The sequence below is a fragment of the Euprymna scolopes genome, chromosome 7 (assembly GCF_053919585.1).
Source record: "Euprymna scolopes isolate OS-2025 chromosome 7, ASM5391958v1, whole genome shotgun sequence".
Taxonomy (NCBI): domain Eukaryota; kingdom Metazoa; phylum Mollusca; class Cephalopoda; order Sepiida; family Sepiolidae; genus Euprymna; species Euprymna scolopes.
In genome coordinates this window covers 95,725,418-95,747,573 of record NC_136488.1, presented here as the reverse complement: position 1 = coordinate 95,747,573, position 22,156 = coordinate 95,725,418, and the positions used below count along the sequence as shown (strand labels likewise).

General features: G+C 36.5%; 3 protein-coding genes across 3 annotated transcripts; all 3 read right to left on the bottom strand.

The window, feature by feature from the left end:
* Positions 1-3,860: 3,860 nt before the first annotated feature.
* Positions 3,861-4,739, bottom strand: LOC145280304 (uncharacterized). The gene has a single exon (XM_080132074.1). It carries the CDS (start codon positions 4,737-4,739, stop codon positions 3,861-3,863), a length of 879 nt encoding a protein of 292 aa, XP_079988200.1.
* On the bottom strand, positions 4,736-6,067 carry LOC145280303 (uncharacterized). Its single transcript, XM_080132073.1, has one exon. The coding sequence runs from the start codon at positions 6,065-6,067 to the stop codon at positions 4,736-4,738; it is 1,332 nt and encodes a 443-aa protein (XP_079988199.1).
* On the bottom strand, positions 6,064-7,017 carry LOC145280302 (uncharacterized). The gene has a single exon (XM_080132072.1). It carries the CDS (start codon positions 7,015-7,017, stop codon positions 6,064-6,066), a length of 954 nt encoding a protein of 317 aa, XP_079988198.1.
* Positions 7,018-22,156: the final 15,139 nt, after the last annotated feature.

Here is a 22,156-nt window from a genome sequence, read left to right as displayed (position 1 = left end):
ACACACAAACGAAAAAATAAACAAACAAACAAAAAAAACTAATAAATGTTTTGGTTTTGTTTTGGTTTTCAATTGGCTCTCGCCCAGGTTAAACTATTATGAATATGTCATTTCAATTTTCGGTTTTTAATATTAAAAAAAAAAAAAAATGTTCCCTAAAAAACTTTCCCGTTCTCATCAATTAAACCGAAACATTTCCAATTAAACAATTACGGATATATGTTCTCTTTCACTTTCTTTATTTACTTTTAAAGCAACATTGGACTTTATAAAATAGTTTTTTTTTTTTTTTTTTTTTTTTCGAAGAAATAAATAATTTTAAACATTTTTTTGAATTGTCAAGATTCATTTTCTCCAGTAATATCGGTTTACCAAGTTTCTGGAAGTAATACATGATAATTTTAGTTTAATTTAACGTTTCCGGAAGTAATAAATGTTAATTTTGGTAAATTTATCCAAGGGCATAAATAATGTCTCTTTTTTATTGTGTGTGTTAACCAAAATAAGTATTTTTCATCCTCCGTGGTTAAAAAAAAAAAAAACGCACATTCACTTATAAGTTTTTCCCCTAGAACAAAAAATCCGCTTCATCGATTTTAAAAAAAATTCTTTTAATGAAATACACGAGTTTTTGATTGATATATTTTAATACTTTTTCATCGACTAATTTTTTTTTTTTTTTTTAATATCTAAAAAAAGAAAACATTCAATGAGATAGAAAAATTTGCCGTCAGCGTCTGGTATTTACTTGATGATGTAAGTATAACATGAGCTTTCATTTAAAAATAAATCAACATGTTTTTAAAAAAAAAAAAAAGGTTTTACACTTTGGATTTTACAGGTAAATTTCCAAAAAACTATTCTTTTTTTCGTTTTAAATTGGAATATTTTCTTTATTGATCTTTTATCTTCAATTTGTGATGTATAAAACTTTGACACATAAATTAAGAATATTTATTATTTGCTTTTGACACCCCATATAATGATGTCTCCCCTAGATTTGGATAGCAAGTGCGTGAAAAATTTTGGTAAATTTATTCTTTCCCTTTCCGGAAGCAATCGTTCGGCCATATAATGATGCCTCCCCTAGATTTGGATAGCAAGTGCGTGAAAAAAAATGGCGTCTCCAATTTCGGCAATAAAGTGTAGAAGCATCCCAGATTTTTATGGGTCGCTATTTTTGCCATAAATTGTTAGGTGAAAGTTTTTTTTCAGGAAAACTTGCACTTTTTTTTTTTTAAAGAGAGTTGGTAGTAAACGTTTCTTTTTGAAAACAGAATTTTGTACTCCTTGGGCGTTGAGTTCCATGGCGACCAGCATAAAAAAACACGCATCGTTCCCTTTCTGACGCAAGCGCACGTAACACTTTTTTTTTATTTACTGACGTTGTCGTAGTAACTAAACGATTATTTGTTACATTATTTATTTTGAAAAAAAAGTTTTACTCTTTATGAATATTAAAAGAAAAATTATTAAACATTTATTAATAGTGCCTTTGCCTTACTTTTACAGACATTTGTTTTTAAATTTCGTAAATGACAACTTTTATCGACTTTTTTTTAATAGCATTTGCGGATGGGTATGCTGGCACTTTTTTTTTTTAATTTCTTTTTAAATGACTTTTTATCGACTTTTATTTTAACAGCATTTGCGGATGGGTAAAAAACGAAAAAAATAACTAAGCCATTTACTGACAATTTCTAACATTTATTTGTTAAAAATGGTTTAGTTATTTTTTTTTTTTCGTTTTTTACCCATCCGCAAATGCTATTAAAAAAAGAAAGTCGATAAGAAGTCATTTAAAAAGAAATTAAAGCAAATGTCAGCATACCCATCCGCAAATGCTATTAAAAAAAAAAAGTCGATAAAAGTCGTCATTTAAGAAATTTAAAAACAAATGTCTGTAAAAGTGAGGCATTATTGATAAATGTTTAGTCATTTTTCTTTTAATATTCATAAAGAATAAAGAGTAAAACGTTTTTTCAAAATAATGTGACAGATAATCGTTTAGATACTACGACAACGTTAGTAAATAATAATAAAAAAAAAGTGTTACGTGCGCTTGCGTCAGGACGGGAGCGACGCATGTTTTTTATACTGGTCGCCATGGAACTCAACGCTCAAGGAGTACCACGAATTTTTATTATAAAAAGAAAAGATGAATGCTTTATATGAACACTGTAAATTAGGCACCGCCAAAACTGGGGGGGGGGGGGCAGGTAAGTACTTTTTGACGGACCGTCTTTTTAAAAATCTACCAAAAATTAGGTAATTATCCAATCAATACGAAATTTTCAGCGATTATTAAGAGAAGAATTAACTTTATAACAGTGCACTTATTTTTCATAAACAATATTTATATATATACATATCTTTTGCTTACAACCCCCCCCCCCCACTTGTTTTGAGGGGGTTCCAAGTATGCTTAAAATAATCATCTGAAACTGAACAAAACATATTATGTTGTTGTAAGGGACGGGATTATAGATAGATAAAAAAAATTGTTTCCATACCTTATTTTGATGTCTGAATATCAAAACTTCGATTGTGTTTAATTATCCTGCTTTTGAGTTTTGAAGTGTGAAATTCGGTGAATATGTTAAGTAAAATAATTAATTTAAGTTAAGCAAAACAAACAAAACATTTTTTTTTAAATATTTATACGAAAAAAGCCATTTAAAAATATTTGATAAATAAATTAACAATTTCTTTTTAGCGAGCCGAATAATTCATGACCATTATTAAACATGCTTTGAAGAATCGATAAAAAAAAAAAAAAAAATTCGATAAATATTGTGCCCTTTGTGTTAAAAATATCATTACTTTTTCAATCAAGTTTGGAAACGTTTGCCGCCTTTCGACTACAGTGGACCAAACGCGCTGAAATAATTTTTTTTATTCCGCTTTAAATTGCCCCCTCCCCATTTTGGAGAGCCTGGCCCCCACACACATACACATTAAAAACCAAACTCATACAAATGGTCACCCATCTGGTACTGGCCAGCCTCAGCGTTAATAATACATTGAAATTTTCGTCACTGAAAAATAAGTTGTTTTTTTTTGGCTTTTTGGTCTTCCGTAGTTAGCTTTTCATCAAGCACAAATATAAACAGTAATCAAATCGACTCGAAGTAACTGGTTGCCTATATGAATAAGTGGAATTATTTGAAATCCAGGTACTTATATTATAATATTTTTGCATATTCTCATAGAAAATCACCCTAAATCTTAGTTAGACAAGAAATAAATAAATTAATTCTTTCAAAAACCTTCTTTTTTTTAAAAACTATTTATATACGTTTTTTGTGCAAAACAAAAAATGCCAATTGTTAACTTTTGGGGAAAATTTAACATCTAAAATTTAATTAAAAATAGTAGAAAAAGTTTTACATTATTCTGCTTTCTATATGAATTTTAATTCAGGTGTTGGAAAAAGTCCAGGATCCGGTAGTTCACTGTCGTCAGTGGTTGCAAAGAATGCTCTCTGCGCCCCTAACCAATGGGGACAAGTAACAGATCAAAAGAAAAAGGAATCAAAACTCTAGCCTCGCTCGCTTAAACTTACTCAGCGAAGTGACAAGAGAAGAAGAAGAAGAAGAAGAAGAAGAAGAAGAAAAAAAGAAGTATATTGGGAATGGTTGTAGGTTGCCTTTTATAACCAATAGGAACAAGCCTCCCACCACTCCCTTAGTCTATTTAGGCGGTGAGACAGATCTGCTCATGCTGGTTCATTCCCCCCCGACGGACAGCGACACCCATCCGTAAGTAGCCTCCATTTTTTTTATACACACTCCCAACAAAAGAAAAAAAAAAAGAAAAAGAAAAAAAAGGGGAAAAAATGGGGTCCAAGGCACGATTCATTATGCAGGAAGCAGACTCGGCCTGCCTCTACGCCTTCTCTGGGGCTCACACTCAGGGCAGTACCACTTTTGTCTTTCTGGAGGTTCTTGGTCGATTCCCACACATCTGAAGTGGTACCACCTGTCGCACGCGTCACAGGCGATCATGGCTAGGTTCTGTTGAGGATGATTGCAGCTAGGGCACAACCAGGTTTCAGCCTCAGCTACCAATGGCGAATCAGGCTCTTCCTCGAGAGAAGCATCAACAGGACAGCGGCAGTTCAAGGAGATTTCGAGGGGATACAGGTGTTTTAGAGAATGTACTTCTACCAGACCATTAGCCCTTCTGACTCGAGCCGCTCTAACGATGTTGTCGTTGCCTTGGACGAGCTCGGTAACAGTACCTAACGCCCAAAAGGGCCTGGGCCTCAGAGGGCTTTTTATAAGAACGACATCATCATTCCGAAGCCGATCTCCCGATTGGGGGCGAAATAGCGCAGGAGCCTTTCTTCCCAACTCCAGAAGGTATTCCTTGTACCAGAGCTCGTTGTATCTACTCAGGCATTGGTCTCTAAGCTGCAGAGTACGTATCAGCTCAGATTGGTCGAGAGGAACCGAAGGAGCCTCTTCATCCAACCTGAATAATAATCCAGGGCACTTATTAGGTCTGAGGAACATATTGGGCATAATGGCAGTCACATCCTTGTCAGCCGACGATATGTAAGTAAGAGGTCGGTTGTTGACCGACCTCTGTATGTCGGAAATGATGGTAAGTAAAGAGAAATAGTTCAATTTTTCTCTTCCAACAACTTTATACAGGTAGTTTTTTATAGTTCGAATACACCTTTCCCATGCCCCTCCATACCAAGAGGAAAAGGGCGGAATAGTCTTCAGTTTCATGTTGCTAGGACCATATCTGTCCTGGTAATCCTTGCAGAGCACAAGCCGGTTGAAGAGTCGCTCTCCTCCCTTGAAAGTTTTAGCATTATCGCTATATAAGGCCTCAGGGACACCGTTCGGTTTGTGAAATGGATCAGAGCTTGTAGGAAGGAGGAGACACTCATATCTGGTACCACTTCTATGTGGACGGCCCTGATGTTCAGACAAGTAAACAATAACAGATACATTTTTATATTTCTTTTCCCATCCCACACCCACAGATGGCCGGTAAAATCGATCCCGGTGTGTTGGTATGGGGTACAGAAGTCAGTCCGATGTGAAGGCAGGTCGGCAGAAGCTTTCGGTGGTGATGGCCTAGAGTTATAACGTTTACACGTCGAACATTCAGCTAATATTAGGTTAACAGCTTGCCTTCCCTGGGGTACCCAGTAACCGCGCCGCCTTAGTTCAGCCAGGGTTGATCCGGTCCCCAGGTGGCAACACCCCTTATGGCAGTCCATGATTATGAGCCGTGTCACAGGGTGCTGTTTTGCTATCAAGACGGGGTTCTTAACTTCATAATCGTAGTGTAAGGAAGGGTCGATCCTACCCTTCGAACGAATCAGCCCATCATGATCCAGGTAACGGTTTAAGTCGCGAACCCTAGCCGGCAGGTGATCCCCGTCAGGCCTCCTTAGGTATTCAAGTTCCGCAGGGAACACTTGCTGCTGCATAGTCCTCATTAGGTAGGTAGCTGCCCTGGATTCGCAGTCCCACTGACGGTGAAGTCTGATAGCTAAGAACTTAAAAACCAAGGATGTGACCCTCAATAAACGGGAGAAGGATGAAAAACGATCAAAGGATACGACAGAAGCACATCCCGGCTCGCGAGAGATAGAACAATTTGCCGGAGTTCGGGCCATCTGCTGACACATCCCACTTAAGCAAGGCAGATCCAGCTCCGGCCACTGAGAGATCCCACCGCCAAGCCAAGAAGGGCCTACGCGCCAAAAGTCTAGGCAGGAACGGAACCTCCTTAAGGATATGCCTCTCGTTATCAAATCGGCAGGGTTTGACTGAGTGTTCACGTATTTAAAGAAGGTTTGCAATCCATAGCGAGTCTCTAACTCAGTTTTCATCATTAGCACATCCCTTAATCGATTCCTGGCGAAAATGTTGTTGGAAGCCATGGTTTGGGAGAGGAGCCAAGACAGCACAACCTGAGCGTCTGTGGCCACACACAAGTTGGTTGGTATGAACCCCTCACAGTTGTCTAAAATCGAGGGGAGACACTTGAAGGCAAGAAAGACCGCCATCAGTTCCAAAACCGGCAAGGTTTTGTCCTTCATGGGTGCGATCTTGGCCTTTGCTGTACGATGTAAACAGCCATCCCATAGGCATCCTTGGAGGCGTCGCAAAAGATGTGCATCTCCCCGGGCAGCTCCGGTACTATGGTCTTTCGGTCGAAGTGTAGGTCACCCAACCTTGAAAGTTCCCCGGCAAGTTCTCTCCAGACACTCTGGATGGCAGGAGAGGCGATATCGTCCCAGCCCATACCATCTTTCCACATAGCTCTGATCAGTATACGACTCCTGATAGTGACAGGCAAATAGAGAGACAGTGGGTCAAACACCTTAGCTGTTTCCGAAAGGATGCTCCTTTTGCTTGATGCGTTCGCATCACATTCAGTATGGGGTACGAACAATTCTTCGGTAAGCGGGGAGTAGCGATACCCGAGAACCTTCTCCCACTGCTCTCCATGGGTGCTCAACGTGCTGTCCTTCTCCATTCTGGCACGGAGGGTCTCGCAATTGGTATTGCAAGACTGAATGATGAAACCTCCCTCCTGTAAGCGTTCCCGAACAAGGGTGTACAATGAAAACAGATCATTCCGGTCAGCCACAGAAGCGACAAGATTGTCCACATAAAACTTTTCCGCCATCATCTGGCGGCAGGCATCCAGTGGGTATTTGGCCGTGTGCAACTTCAAGATACATCCCAATATAAACGGGCTGGAGGTAAAACCAAAAATAAGGGTGGTATACCGGAAACAACGCAGGAAACTTCCTTCCCTCAGAAAGAAGCAAAACCGGTTCTTGTCAGCCTCCGATTTAAGATGAATCGTCAGAAATGCACGACGGATGTCTGCTAACAGAATGTAATGGTTTGTTCTAAAGGCCAACAGCAGTTTTAAAATGTCCCCAGTGAGGTTGACACCCGAATAAGCCGCTTCGTTTAGGGACAGTCCGCCTCCAGTCTTCAAACTGCAGTTGAAAACTGGTCTAATTTTAGTTGTCATCGTTGGATCCGTCTTAAAAACAGGTCTATGCGGTATCCAAATGTATTGATCAAACTCCTGAGGGGAGACAAAAATTTCCTCAATGATACCCTCTCTCTGCTGTTGCCTGAATACCTCCAAATATTCGGCATATCGGTTTTTCTTTGTTAAGTTCGAGGCTACTCGGTCCAGGATGCGCAATGATGCTGCGTGGTTGGAGGGCACCTTTTCTAATCTATCCTGATGCCAGGGGAGCTCCACATAGTATTTACCATCGCGTAGTTCCACAGTCTCCTCAAACCGTTGTATTAATTCCTGATCATATTCAGAGAACCTCTCTTGGTCAGGTATTCCTAAGGACTCCAGGCTCACTATCTGTTCCAGTCCTCTTTGGACAGCACTGTCAGGAAAGCAATCCTCAAAGGGGTACGAACAATTCTTCGGTAAGCGGGGAGTAGCGATACCCGAGAACCTTCTCCCACTGCTCTCCATGGGTGCTCAACGTGCTGTCCTTCTCCATTCTGGCACGGTCGAGACTCCAACACAAAACACAGATGGGAGGCCTCGACCTGCGGAGTATGCTCCATTATAGTATTAAAGGACAGATGAGTCGTATCACGAGAGGGTATATTATCCAAAATGAAGGAGTCGAGATCTCCGAACGGGACTAATCCAGACGGGACCGAGAAGGCCCAACCCCCCAAACACGGAACCAGTTTAAAGGGGTCTAGGTGCTGAATCAGGTCCAGGCCAATCACGCCCTCGATAGTTATTAAATCGGTTCCCTCCTCGAACTGGCCAGCCAGTGAGCAGCCCATGTTTCTGAAGGTGCGCAACATCGATGATAAATTCCGCAACCGAATCGATAAATCGAGAATGCCAGACACCAAAACCGGACACCCTACCGTGTCTCCTGCGCCCAAGTCGGTCTCCAATACTACCTCCATAAATTGTTGTAGACACTCCCCAAGAAAGGTAGACAGCTTAAGTTGACACTGGGCTCCAACGGGCTCATCCGGACACAGATATCCCAGAATACGAGAAGACAGATATGTCCGCCCACTGCCTGTATCCAAAAGGCAATTCACAGAAACTTCACTCGCTCCGTACGAGAAGGTAACAGACAAGATGGGTGGAAGGGAGCGAGAGTAACCGGCTGAGTCAGCGCCTATAACGTCCGCCCCAAATGATGAAGTAGCAGAAGTCCATTGATTGGGTTTCCGTGTCGCACAGCGGCCTGTAACATTTGGTGGTGGCAGTGATGAACTAGAACGCCCCTTGATTTGCATCCGCTTAATAGCTTCACCAGTGAGCCCAAATAGAGCTGATAGAGGCGGTACTCTTCTATCTGCGAGTGCCATCAATTCCCCCTTCAGGTCATCAGGGAACTTTCTGAAGAGTATTTTGCTCATGAGCCTAGCCCCGCTAGAAGTGTCCACCGAAAAATCGCAAGAAAAAAAGTTTCCCAATTCCTCAAGCATGGAGGCTGTCCTGGTGATAAAATCCCCCAATTCCGAGAGGGAAGCATTCCTTTTTGGTGAGAAGTTCAGGATGTCCTCAAAGATATGGTCCACGGTATTGTCGAGATCCAAATATTCACGCTTAAGAATAGATAAGGCTCGAGTATAATTCGAGTTAGTGCAGCTGAAATGTTTGACAAGCCGTAGGGCCTCGCCAGAGAGACAACATTTCAGAAAGTTGAGTCTGTCTGCATCGCTGGCCATATCAAATACACAGTTCTCAAAACGAGTAAGAAAATTCCAAAAGCTAAGGGGATCAGCTGCCAACTCCTGCCCACTGAAGGTGGGCCCCATGATTTGGAGCTGAGGAGGCTTGACAACGAAGGAGGCGGCAGTCCTACCCGACGCAGAAGACGCTCCAAACAACTGGGGAACAGATCCATCACTGGGACCAGGCAGAGATGACTTGCGGAAATTGTCTAGGTCCTCCACGGCATTAAGGTATTCCACCTTCTGCCTCAACCAATCGTCCTCGCTCTCATCAGGGGCCCTTCCATCCAGGCGGTCCAACTGACCCACGCATACCTCCAACTCCTCGACATCAGCCAGAATTTGCCCCCTAAAGGTGGAGTATGCCAGAGAGCCCATGCGTCCAGAACAGGCAGATATGCGACGCAGAATCCTGTGTGACAAATTTTCCTTTTCTGATAATATCTTATCCCTAGTGGCATCCATTGGGGAGGAAAGGGTTATTGGACATTCTTTGCAAGATGTTGGAAAAAGTCCAGGATCCGGTAGTTCACTGTCGTCAGGGGTTGCAAAGAATGCTCTCTGTGCCCCTAACCAATGGGGACAAGTAACAGATCAAAAGAAAAAGGAATCAAAACTCTAGCCTCGCTCGCGTAAACTTACTCAGCGAAGTGACAAGAGAAGAAGAAGAAGAAAAAGAATTAATAGGAATGGTTGTAGGTTGCCTTTTATAACCAATAGGAACAAGCCTCCCACCACTCCCTTAGTCTATTTAGGCGGTGAGACAGATCTGCTCATGCTGGTTCATTCCCCTCCGACGGACAGCGACACCCATCCGTAAGTAGCCTCCATTTTTTTTCTACACAGGGTTTCATCTTTCTGGAAAAAAAAGTTACTCAGAAATAATGGATTTTAATAAATGTAATTTCGTTTTAAAAAACAACAACAACTTGATTTTTCGGCCATTTTTGGCGGTGCCTACTGTAAATAGTTAGGTAAAAGTAGAGAAAAGTTAGTTTTTTTTTTCAAGAGACTGTACAAATGATTTTGTGATCAACAGATGTTAAGAAAATAAACAGAAAAAATACTTCCATTATTAATTAATTCTGCAAAAAAATAAATAAAATGTTGGTTTAGTGTTTAAACATTTGGACAATGCTCGGCTGAATTCGGTCACCATAATGGCTGGTGGAACCCTAAACTAATTGGAATCCGGTGTGTGTGTGTGGGGGGGGTAAATTCTACAGGAGTAGCATTCTTTTAAATTTTATCTTTTGTTCAATTTTTGTGTGGGCTTTTAGCGATTGCAAACTAACAAATTTAACCAAAATGCAAAAAAATTCAACAATGAAATAATTTTGCTCAGCTTCTAATACAGATCCTAGTAAATCAATCCCTCTTATTAGAACACTCAAGGGAAGGACGGAACCAAATTATTGCCAGTATGTTAGGGAGAGGTTCTATTTTTTTTTTATTTTTTATTTTATTTTTTTTTTTAAGCAGACTTGACACTCAGTTACCAGATTTTTATGGGTTGCTCGTTAACTTACGATAAAACTTGCGAAGTACGCACTGGATTGTTGTAAAAATGGAATGGAAATTTAAATTTCGCTCCGTTTTAATTTTTTTTTTTAATTGTGCTTCTCCCAAACAAATATAATCAAGAGAATAACATTCAACAATTGTACTTTATATATATAAAACACAAAATATTAAAAAATATATATATATTAACGAAAGAGAAATAATTCCATTTTTAAACGGAAAAAGTCAATTTGGTATATAAAAGTTCCGTTTAGTGATGTCACGTGATGGCACGCAGAGTGAAATAATTGTCCCCAAATAAAAAAAATGGTCCATCCATACAAAGAAAACCACCTATTTATTATAGAAAAATTAAGTATAATGCTATAATTAAAAAGAGATATATAGAAACACGCATGGGTACAGTAAACATATTATACAAAAATGTGGAAACCATCCATCCAGTGGTTATTTAGACTATTAATTACGAACGAACCAAGAGTTACATTTTTATATATATCTATATATGTATATATTGTTCTAATTTGCCGTAATTAACAATGAATTCGCTAAGTGACCAATATTTATATTCTAAACTAGCATGGGTGCCCGACGTTACCCAGGTGTTCGGAGGTGTGTGTTGAGCAAAAAAAAAAAAAAGTGGTAGTAGGAAGGCAGGCTCGAACCCGTACTGCGAAGGAGGAAAAGAACAGGAAAAAACCATGACATCTTTGCTGTTATGACCACCGCCAAACCGGAAGTGGCGTAGGTTTAAATTAAGGCTAGATAATCGAAAAGAGGGGATAACTTTCGAAAATATCGGCGAAAAAGCGACCCCTCTCCTGTAGAAAAGTGCCCAGTTCAGGATGAAGAAATTAATGTTTTTAGCCAATTTTTCTGTATTTGTCGTCTGAAGGGTCGAACTTCAAAACGATACTGATCTTTTGAAAATCCGCCGCCTCTGTCGAAAGTTTTAGGCAGACATGCAAACATACATTTATATATTTGTAGTTAAAATTTTCGACCCAAACCGATTAAAAAGCTTGCCCTATCTATGAATACTCTTTATGGAAAATTTCAAATGTTTAGACCAAAAATCGTCTGAGTAATTTGGTAGAGTCCTCAGAGGTCAAATTTGTTTTAACTTTGACCCTGTAGAGGACTAAGATATATAAATCCTAATCCCGTTACGAAAGAAAAATAATGAAACAAATGGAATGAAGAAAACAAAGACTCAATTGCTGGAATAGATAAACGTGTCGTTTATTTACTGCTGAAAAAATGAATGTTTTAGATATAACACGTGTTCGTGTCCACGCGGGTGTAACCATCGTTTGTTGCAGGATTAGTATTATAGAAGGAAAAAGGAAATGTGTGTTCATCTCACATTCGGGTCACTATCGTTTGTTCGCGCGTGGGAAGAGAAGTGAGTGATGTAGTGGAAAATGGGAATGATAGTCCAGCGTGTAGACAAAGAAAAAGATAGGGGGTTGACATCAGTTAAACTGTGCGCCATGTTAGCAGTCAGCTATGTGGTGGTGTTCTCTGGCACAAGTAGTAGATAGAGAGAAAGAGTGAGAATATCAATCATGTTCATGGAGAGAGAAAGCGTATAAAGTGTACGTACTGTCTGTTGGCTTTTTGTCCCACATAGTAGCAAGTGGCGTGAGGCACGCGCGTGCGCGCGCCTGCCGAAAAGGCATGCTGTTGGTCCGTGTAGACCGCCCAGCTAGGAAGCTGGTCTGAAAAGGGCTGGAAACAGCTTGTCTCTTGCTTTTATAATTGTTTCCGGTGGTCTTTTGCGCATGTGTGGATTTCCTTTGAAAGGGGAAGTGATGTTGTCCATGCGTGCGTGTATGTGAGTACATGTGTGTACGTTAGCATGTGTGTCTATACACGTGAATGTGAGTGTATGTACGTGAACGTGAATATATGTACATATGTGGACGTGGGCGCGTATGTTTGTGTGCGCGTATGTATATGACAAGTAATATAGCTTGAGATGTGAACGCATGTTTTTGTGTGAGACTAGAAAAGGCTCGTGCAACCCCTATTATGAACCCTTAAAATTTATTGTTTTGGGCTCAAATCAAGTTATTAAGTTAGATCCATGTCCAAGGAACCTATATCTAAAATTTCAAATGTTTAGACCCAAAATTGTCGGAGGAGTTTAGTAGAGTTCTCAAAGGTCAAATCGTTGAACTTTTTGACCCCTTAATCGGCAAATTTCTGGCCGAAAACCGATCACATCGATTTTCTCAAATCTCAGTACCCTGTATATCACATTTCGAGTCTGTTGACTTAAAATTGACAGAGTTATTGCGTAGGGAAATGTACACACACAAACAGACACAAAGACACTTTCACAGATATATAGATAGATATAAGTAAGTTAATGAAATCCTAGAAGGATTGCTAGATTAAAAAGTACGTCAAAAGTGAATCAATTATGTTTATTAAATAAATGTGTTATTATTTGGATTGTTTGAACTACTGTTTTCATCTTCAGTATTATTCTCGTAACGTTTTGGCCAATGTAACCTCCGATCTTTCTTCAGGTCTGTCTTGTTAAACTTGGGTATTTTCACATCAAACTAGGGAATCTGCATGGAATTTTGACATGAACCCTTTTATTTAATCCACATGGGTCTCACTACTAACCGACCATGATTCTTCTGTGGGCAGATGAAATCAGTGTACCCTTGCAAGTTGATTGGTCAGTATGTAACCAAATCACCTAGCAGGGACATTTCTCCATAAGGAAAAATATTTATTTTTTTTTTTTATTTATAACTGTTACATAATTGTAAGTTGATGAAAAACATTATGAGAAGATTGTGACTGATCAATGAAGTGAATTAAGTTTGAGTACTCATGGGATCCCCTAACAAGTGCAACCTTGGCGTGATTAGGGGGGCTTGTATGTCCCTGGGACCCAGATAGCTATGCTGGCAGGAGATTTATCTCCTGGTAGGGTCACCCAAGCCAGACAGGTTGAAGGATAGAGATCAAACTAAGAGCACTCACCAGTCCTCCAGGTTGGCAGTTAGAATAGGGCCAACAACCCAATTCTGTAAAGAGAAAATTACAGAAATCGTAACAACATCATCTGCGGACTTCTTAGTTCGGGATTAGGGTCCTTTCTAGTAGAGTTCATGATGCGAGTGAGTGCAAGCCTACAGGAAGCCAGTGCGCCGACACATGGAAAAGAAGCATTGAGGCTGAGACCAGAGCTGCCAAAATGACATGGGCCGAACTGAGGAGGACCAGTCAGAACTGTGTCCATTGGAAGAGTGTCGTTGCGGCCCTATGTTCCCAAGGAATCAAAAGGTCTAAACAAACAACTCATGGGAGACAAAATATAACAGGAACCTATTGACCGTGAGTTTGAAGATGATCAATCTTGTTGTAATCTTCAGGGAAGCAACACTGTGATGGTGTGTTCTGCAGAAGGGAAGCTCTTGCAAAGAAGATCTGTTTGTGGGTAGATTTTGTTCAAGAACTCTCTACGCATTTTTATTTCATTTTTATTAGTATCGCCTGTAGTAAGGATTGAACCTTCAACCTGTCACTTTGAAGTAATTACTACATAACTTCATCTGTTCTACTGTTCCTTGCTGGTCCTAAAATATAAAAGTAAAATGAAGAATCAAAACAAGAAATTTTCGGTGCTAATGCACTTACTGATCTGTGCTATTTTTTTAAATCGTATTTCTAAGTTTAATTAAAGTTTTATAATATGTTTTTTTTTTTTATTCAATTGTAAGGTTAAAGTACAGAATAGGTACAAAACACCCTCCCCATGTTAAAAATAGCTTTTTAAATAATAACGTTATTATTTCAGTACGGATCAATAAGTACCAAATTTTCTTTTTATTGTTAGTGAACGTCGACATTCAAGAGAATACACTCCTGCCTTACAGATGCAGTTAACTTCCCAGCCCCAGCTGGAGAGAGCAAAAAAACACAAAACCCTTTGCTCAGTTCAATTGCAAGTCTTGGTGTAACTTTTTTTTTTTTTTTTTAAATACTCTCTCAATCAGTGACTTAATTCTGAGCATTATGTTTAACACGGCATCCTCAAAATACAGATAATAAAATGCTTATATTTACATTTTGTCTTGCTATTATATTTTAGAACTTTTCATGTTTAACGGCATAGGGATTTTTTTTTTTAAAGAGAAAAGTTTGACTGAACTTTTGACAAAACATTTTAAGTAAGATGAACAAAGTAATGAAGTCTTCAAAGCACTATTGAAACCATCTTTTCTGATGCATGGCTCTGTCTGAAAAAGAAATCTGCACAACAACGAAGAAAAATATTCAATGTTAAACACAATTTATTTAAGGCAAACACGAGTCATTAAATTGATTTTTAGGAATATTTATTGACCTTTTCTTCATTAACTTCATTTGACGTTACCAAAAAAAAAAACAAAAAAAAAAACAAACAAAAAAAATACATATATATATATATATATATATATATATAAATAAACAAAATTCTACAGCATTTAATGCAACATGTCTATGGCATCCACATGAATTCGTTTGACAAATAATAATAATAATTCAGATCTGAGAAATATTTTTATCTCAACAGTTCAAAATAGTCAAGTTGACATGTTCATAGACAAGTTCATATTGTAAATTACAGATGAAAGACACTATAATATTATTCTTGATCTATTTCAAAGCTCAAAAAATAATATCGAAATGGTTTTCTGTGACAGGATGCTATATCTAACAAAAATGGATCTTTGACGGCCGTGAATCAAAGACAACTCAAGTAGGAAGAAAATGGCAAAAAATAAAGTGACAAACCTAGTTATATGGCAATGGTTTAAAATGAATTCTGGCATTCATGCAGAAATCTAAAACCAACAAAATATACAACAAATATCTTTTACCAAACACAAGAAAATTTGATTTTCTACCGACCTGCCTAGTTCAATAGTTCTGAAACTGTTTGAAAGCCATTTTTTTTTTTATATTTCAACATAATATTTCATCGATACCTGCCTTTTTAATGAGTAACAATCCAATATGGCCGCTAGCCTTTTTTGTTGTTGTTTCTATGTCTTATAATTAACAACAGAGAAATCAAAAATTTATAAAAATCACAACTCTCATCAAACGCATTAAAATCTAAATTTCGACCGATCTGTACATTTTTAACTCACTGAAACTTTTAAAAAGGTTTTTAAAGAAATTTTTTTTAATTTCAAAATAAGTTACTGTATCTTGAAGCATGTGTTTGGTCATTTTTTTTTTTTTTTTTTATACAATGCATATGACATTCAAAAACAAATCCTGAAATTTAAAAGGAAATAAAAACAGTTACAAAACGTTTCAAAGCAGTAAAATTATGCAGGTCAGTAGAAAATTAATTTTTTTTTGCGTTTGGTAAAAGTTATTTACACACACACACGCACACACATATATATATATAGTTTATTTTCGATTTCTCATCTGTTAAGCATCTTGCATGATTACCCGAAGTTTTATTCAAAAGAAAACAAGAAAAAAGGAAACATGAATTAAATAAAATAACATAATTTATCCAGATTGACACCATTATGTACAGAAATATACAAGAGAATAAAATATGATTGAACTGAGATGATTTCATACAATTGGTTTGTACTTGGACCATAAAATAAATATCTCATGATCCCTGTAGAGATAAATATCTCATAATATACCTCGTAGCGATACTCTTGCAAGGATGTTATTCATCAACATCATAAGCACTTAAAACAATGGCTAATATCGTGCTTGTGTAGAATAGTGATGCTTTAAATCAACGCATTTCAGGTGAAAACATTACATACTTACGTGTTATGTTGAATTTAGTACAAATTTAAAAAATGACAAAAAAACTATCCAGTAGAAAAATAATTGTAAGTAAAAATAAAATTTATCAAGTTTATCGATTTATAGAGTTTTATTGTATGTTTTTATGTTGAAGAGTTCACAATGTCCAGGGGCGGTAATTCAATCGATCATTTTGGCTAAATAATGTGATTGTAAATCCAACATTTTTAAACCTCATGGAATGTAATTGTAGCTGATTTTTGTTGTTGTTGTTGAAAATATGTCTAGCATATCTTCTACTGGATCATTTTACATAATTTTTGCAATTCATACCAATTTCGACATGACTCGTAAGTGTGTAATAATGTTTTCATCTGAAATGCCTTGGCTTAAAACATTACTATTCTACACAAACATTCTACAATGAAGAATGGATTTAAATTTCATTTTTTAAAAGATTCCATTCTTGGGTATGAGATGATATACAACTATTAGAGTCTAATTTTGATTTTTGTTTTTTCATTTTACATGTTGGGACATAATCTAACATGATTACTTCAGCCCTGAAGAAAAGTATTAAAAAAAAAAAAAAAAAAAATGGAAAGAAATTTTCAGAAAAAATATTTCATATCGCAATGTTCATAAAGTTAAATTTTTCAGCATTATTCCTGCAAATCATTCTTATTTAATTCTTCTTTTTTTTATTATTCAATTTTTTTTCATTGTTTTTCAATGACAGTAGCGTTTATTTCTTTCTTCCAAAATATATCCAAAGAAAAATAAAGACTTCATCGTTATAAGAAAACAGCATAGCCACAAGTGAAGTTATTGGTGAAGCTCTACTACAGGCTAAAAGATTCACGTCACACCAAAAAGGCTAGCTATCAAAAAGTTTTTAATATTTCATTTTTTTTTTTACCCTGCTCTTTACCCAATGTTGTACAAAAGAAATTATAAACTGCCTGCCTTAAAAATCAGTGTTCAAAATTCAAAACCCAATGAACCACTGACTATTTTCATTAAAAGATTTTTCAAGACCAGTCCGCAGAAAATTTGCAGTTTTGTAAATAAATGAATAAAAAAAAAATAACATTCTTAATATTTTTGAAATAATTTCAAACAATATACCAGGTGACCCCAAAAAATCTTTTACTTGTGAATATGGTAAGATGGAATATATAGAATTAGGCAATTTTGAAAATAAGAAATGGATTGGAAGAAAAAAAAAATTATGAAAGAGGCACAATATTTTTCCACCTAACAATGACTGATTTTTTTTTTTTTTTTGCTACAAGAAAAAGAAAAAAAAAGTGTGGAGTATTTTATAGCAAAAAAAAAAAAAAAATGGATTTCCAGTATTTTTTTTAATATATAAATGATGACCTCCCAAAATGCAATCATAAAATCATTAATAAAATTCACAATCCTTTCTGCAATCCAATAACCAAATAGATTTAAATCTATGCCTGACTTCAGCTTACTAAGTTTTACTCAGGAATGTGCAATAGTTTTTGTTTTATTGCTGTTCAATGACATGAAGGGACATTTTAATGATCGTCTTATCAGTAGGATGTGTGATCTTGAATAAGCTTAACACTCATCAGAATTTAACCCATTCCTTCCCCCGTCTGATTTTTATCTGTAGGTTATCTCAAAGACAATGTCTATTAAAACAATCCCCAGATTATTCCTGAACTGAAGTGGACACTTTCGTTTTTTATAGAAATCGTTCCAGATAAGGCATGAAACCCCTTAATGTAAGGATCTCATAAGAACGACAGATAATTATTACAAAGACAGAAGATGCCTATTAATCCTAATCTATAGGTAGAAGGAAAACAGTCAGCAGGAAAAGAGTTACACAAGCCTGCAGTTCTTGGGAAGAAGTTACTAGAATAGGAAGCTGTATTGCAATGATGTATTAAAACAGTGAATTTATAGAGCAAGTCAAACGAGATGGGATAAAGAAAGCAGGAATAGATCAGAAAATTTCGAAAAACACATGTCATCATTGTATTTAGATAAAAGACTGAGACTAGCAACATCACGTCTGTGAGAGAGAGGTTGCAGTGAAGAAGAAAGGGTGGGGGGGCAATCAAATTAGAAATGTTTCTGCACCTTATCAAGAACCCTCTTGCAATGTAGGAGTGCGCATTTGGAGGATATTAGAATAAAATATGATTAACAGAAATGAATTCACCTGGTTGTTTTGTACTTGAACTATGTAATAAATATCTCATGATCACAATATCACTGAATCTTGTCCTACTGAAACTTATTGGATAAGCCGGGCATAGAGTGAAGTTTATTTATACCAAATATGGTTGGATTGCAAAAAGGATTGTGCATTTTATTTAGGATTTCACTGGGTGGCATTTAATTTGGGTCACCCTCTATATTACTTTTTGACTGCTGTGGTGATTTCAGTATACTCAACAGCTGATGCCTCTTGATAAAAAGTCAAATATTTTAACATTGAATGTTCAAGAATTTCGAGATGTAATCAAGTAAAAATAAAATCATGGATCATAGTGAACAAGAAAAGACTTCTATCATCCAGGATCAGTCAGATCGTTCAATTTCCATAAAAAAAAAAAATAACATCAGCCTAACAAACACTAAAATACTGGATCAGATCTGTTAATAAAAAAACATATTGGTTGGTCAAAAACACAATGTGGGTCAATACAGTTAATAAATAATATATAAAAAAAACATTAAACTAGCGCAGGATGATCTAAAATATCTAGATAGACTTGAAGCCATAAGTACAGATAGAAAATCTTGGAATGAAGTGGTTTGGCAACAGAATATGTTACCCAAGTTAATAAATATGCAATGATGATGATGATGATACATGATGATGATGATGAAAACGAATTGTCATTATTTTTGGTGATCACCCAAAAATGGCATCTATAAAATCGTTAATAAAACTCACAATCCTTCCTGCGACCCAACCATATTTAATATTAATAGTCTTTGTTTTATGGCTGTTCAATGATATGTAGGGACACTTTGATGATCGTCTCATCGGTAGGAGGTGTGATCCTGAATGGGCTTCATATTCACCTGAGCTTATCCCCCAGATTTTTATCTGTGTGTGGGAGGGGGTTATCTTAAAGATAATGTTTATTAAGACAGTCTCCAAACTGAACTGAAGTGGGCCATCACATCCAAATCAGGGTAGTGTCAAAAGAGGGATTAGTGTTAGTGAGACTTTTACATACTGAATCTAGGTGTGTTGTTAGGCATTCACGAAACTTGATGAACATGAGGGGCATATACTGAAGTTTATTTGTATTAAATATGGTTGAATTGCAGAAAGGATTTTGGAGTTTTATTAATCATTCCATGAGTTACATTTTGAGGGGAAGGGGTCACTCTATAAACAGATAGAAACAATTTGAATAGTTAGATGATTAGCAGAATTTAATTTCGATTGTTTGTTATTATATGTATGAAATATAGAAATGTTCCTTGCCATTAAATTCATATATTAAAAAAAAGAGTTTGAAATGAGAGATAGAAAAAAAAAAAAAAAAAAAAAAGATTCATGGAGGGGGGGGGGAGTTACCACTTATACAACATGATTTGCATTTAAGTTATTTTGTACAATGCCAATAATACATTTAGTTTGGGTTTTAAAATGAAATAAAAAAACAAACATTCTTCAGAATGTCATGTATAGAACATAAAGAATCAAGATTACATTTTTAAAAAGCTTCTGAACAAATAAGAGCAAGCTGCAAGTGGTTTTGGATTTTGTTAATGGTTAAAGTAAAAGGGAAATCTATAATGAAATGCAAAAACAAAAATGTCTTCCTTTAAAAAGTAATATTAGGGGGCAAAATATGTTTGTCTGCAGTAAGAAATACAATATATATTCATTCTTAGCTACATCCAGATATCTGTAAGAGCCTCCGTCTGTCTTTCTTTCATTCTTATATTTTAAATAGAATTTTTAGATGCATCCATATGTAACTCTCGCTTCCCTTATTTTATCATTAAATCTTCACATTCCGTGAGCGATGTTTCTGACAAAGGGTTGAGAATTGCTGTTTTCTGAGCCGGAATCTATATAACATTTATCGTTGGCTATTTTTTAAGCTTGAAGTCATATTTTCTTAGCTTTTTACATAAAGTGGCTTCATGCTGTGTCTGAAGCGATTTCCACTAAAAAATGTAAAACATACAACTCTCCACCCTCATTCCTTAGCCTCTGAGCCATATATATACATATATACTTATTTATAAATTTACTTGTCATCCCTTTTTTTAAAAGCTGGAATCAGTCAAATAAATACACAGCCGCAAAATGGCAATCTCTTATCTTCAACAAGCACAACTCCTGAAGTAGTCTCTCCGCAACTGTGGTTGCTTTGAGAATCTGACCTGCTAAATACCAGTCAAGGATTTGTTCTCAACAATCAGTCCAATAGGCAATGGGCCATTTCAGTGGCCTTTTATCTCTCGGGCTGTGGTATTGATCCTGGATAGTCTTAGAAGCTCCACCCTCCCGGACCTTGCCATCACTCTTTGGAGTGGAGTAAGTTTATTGCTTACTGCCTGGGGCGCCCTTGCTGGGGAATGCTAACCAGACGATTTTAATTAGGTCAGAGTGTCCCTCTTTTAAAGGCGCTGGCTTGACTCTCCCCATCTACTGACCTTGTGCCAAATCTTCCTGCATGGGAAAAGGAATCAAATATCAGCATCTCAGATCACACCAACCATTCACTACAGATCTTTTGTAGAATACTCCACACACAAAAAAAAAGAAGCACCTTAACACCTTGAACATGGACAAAATATCGGGTATAGTAAAAAAAAAAAAAAATGTTTTATATTTAATCAAGAGGATGAGATCAATTCATGTCGTTGAGTATTTACATAAAAAGATTGTTTCCCATATATTTCTGTCTCTACATAAACTAAAAAAAAAAAACAGATTTCTACCGTTCTGCAATGCATTCCACAGCAGCATTTATTCCATATTGTTTACAGCCTAACCTAAACCCGGCATGTCTCAACCGAACTCACAAAAGCAAGTCAAGAACATGTACGCATACAGATCATGACTGTCGAGGATAATTTGTTTTGATTTGCAAAACTCATTTGCTTTAACAATGACTAAAACTTGGTGGCATTTGGGGAGGGTCATTTGGTATGTGTACTGTTTGACTTTTATATTTAAAATTCAGGCAGATATTTAACACACATTTGCACACCAACTCATTGTGAATGGAAATACGTATATTCTTATTTTTTCTTTGGAATTCCAGTTTTACACTTTTTTATTGAAAAAAAAAAAAAAAAAAAATTGAAAAAAGTCACATGAATACAAAACGTGAGATCAGTTTTGTCACGAGGGATCCAACTCCTTGACTTTACCTCATCATTGCACTCAAAGTTGATTCCAATTCTCTAATGGCTGCTGTTTTTTATAGGTGAATTGAAAAATACTTTATTAAAATGCTATGAAGAATTTGAATGCTAACTTGCAAAGTCAATAATATTGTTGACAAGATTTCAAAGAAGAAAAAAAAAAGAAAGTAATTCTGCATCAGTACCTCCCAAAGAAAAAAAGTGTATAGCTCATATGTCAAACGATGAAAAGTTTTGATAAGGGATAATTGAATTAATTACTAAAATGATCATTCCAAACAAATATATTTTTGAAAAAAAAAAAAAAAAAAAAATGTAGAGAAGTTCATACAGTTAAAAAGCAAATATTTCAAAGAAAAAAAATGCTTGATCAGGACCAGTGCCAAGAATTGTGGGACCATATTAAAAAACTGACGACGAGCCCTCTACTTTACACAGTAAAATTTATAGATTTCTTTTATACTGTTGGTTTTGCTAAATATTAGTAAATCAGGAACCATTTCGAGTTAAAATCTATTTAGTATTATGCATATAATCTTAAGAACACATTTGAAATGTGTAAATATGCTGAAATAATCGATATAAAAATGTAGTCTTGAATAAAGAAACAAAGTAAAGTCTTGTAGTTCATCTATTTATCTACCATTCTTCTATTATATTAATAAAGTAAAGTCGATTTTCTTCTATAAACCCTGTGACTATAGGATTATAAACACAGGTGTTAT

Bases quoted from the DNA above. Each gene is read 5' to 3' on its own strand.
- LOC145280303 (XM_080132073.1), bottom strand. From the start codon at position 6,067: ATGAAGGACAAAACCTTGCCGGTTTTGGAACTGATGGCGGTCTTTCTT.
- LOC145280304 (XM_080132074.1), bottom strand. From the start codon at position 4,739: ATGAAACTGAAGACTATTCCGCCCTTTTCCTCTTGGTATGGAGGGGCA.
- LOC145280302 (XM_080132072.1), bottom strand. From the start codon at position 7,017: ATGACAACTAAAATTAGACCAGTTTTCAACTGCAGTTTGAAGACTGGA.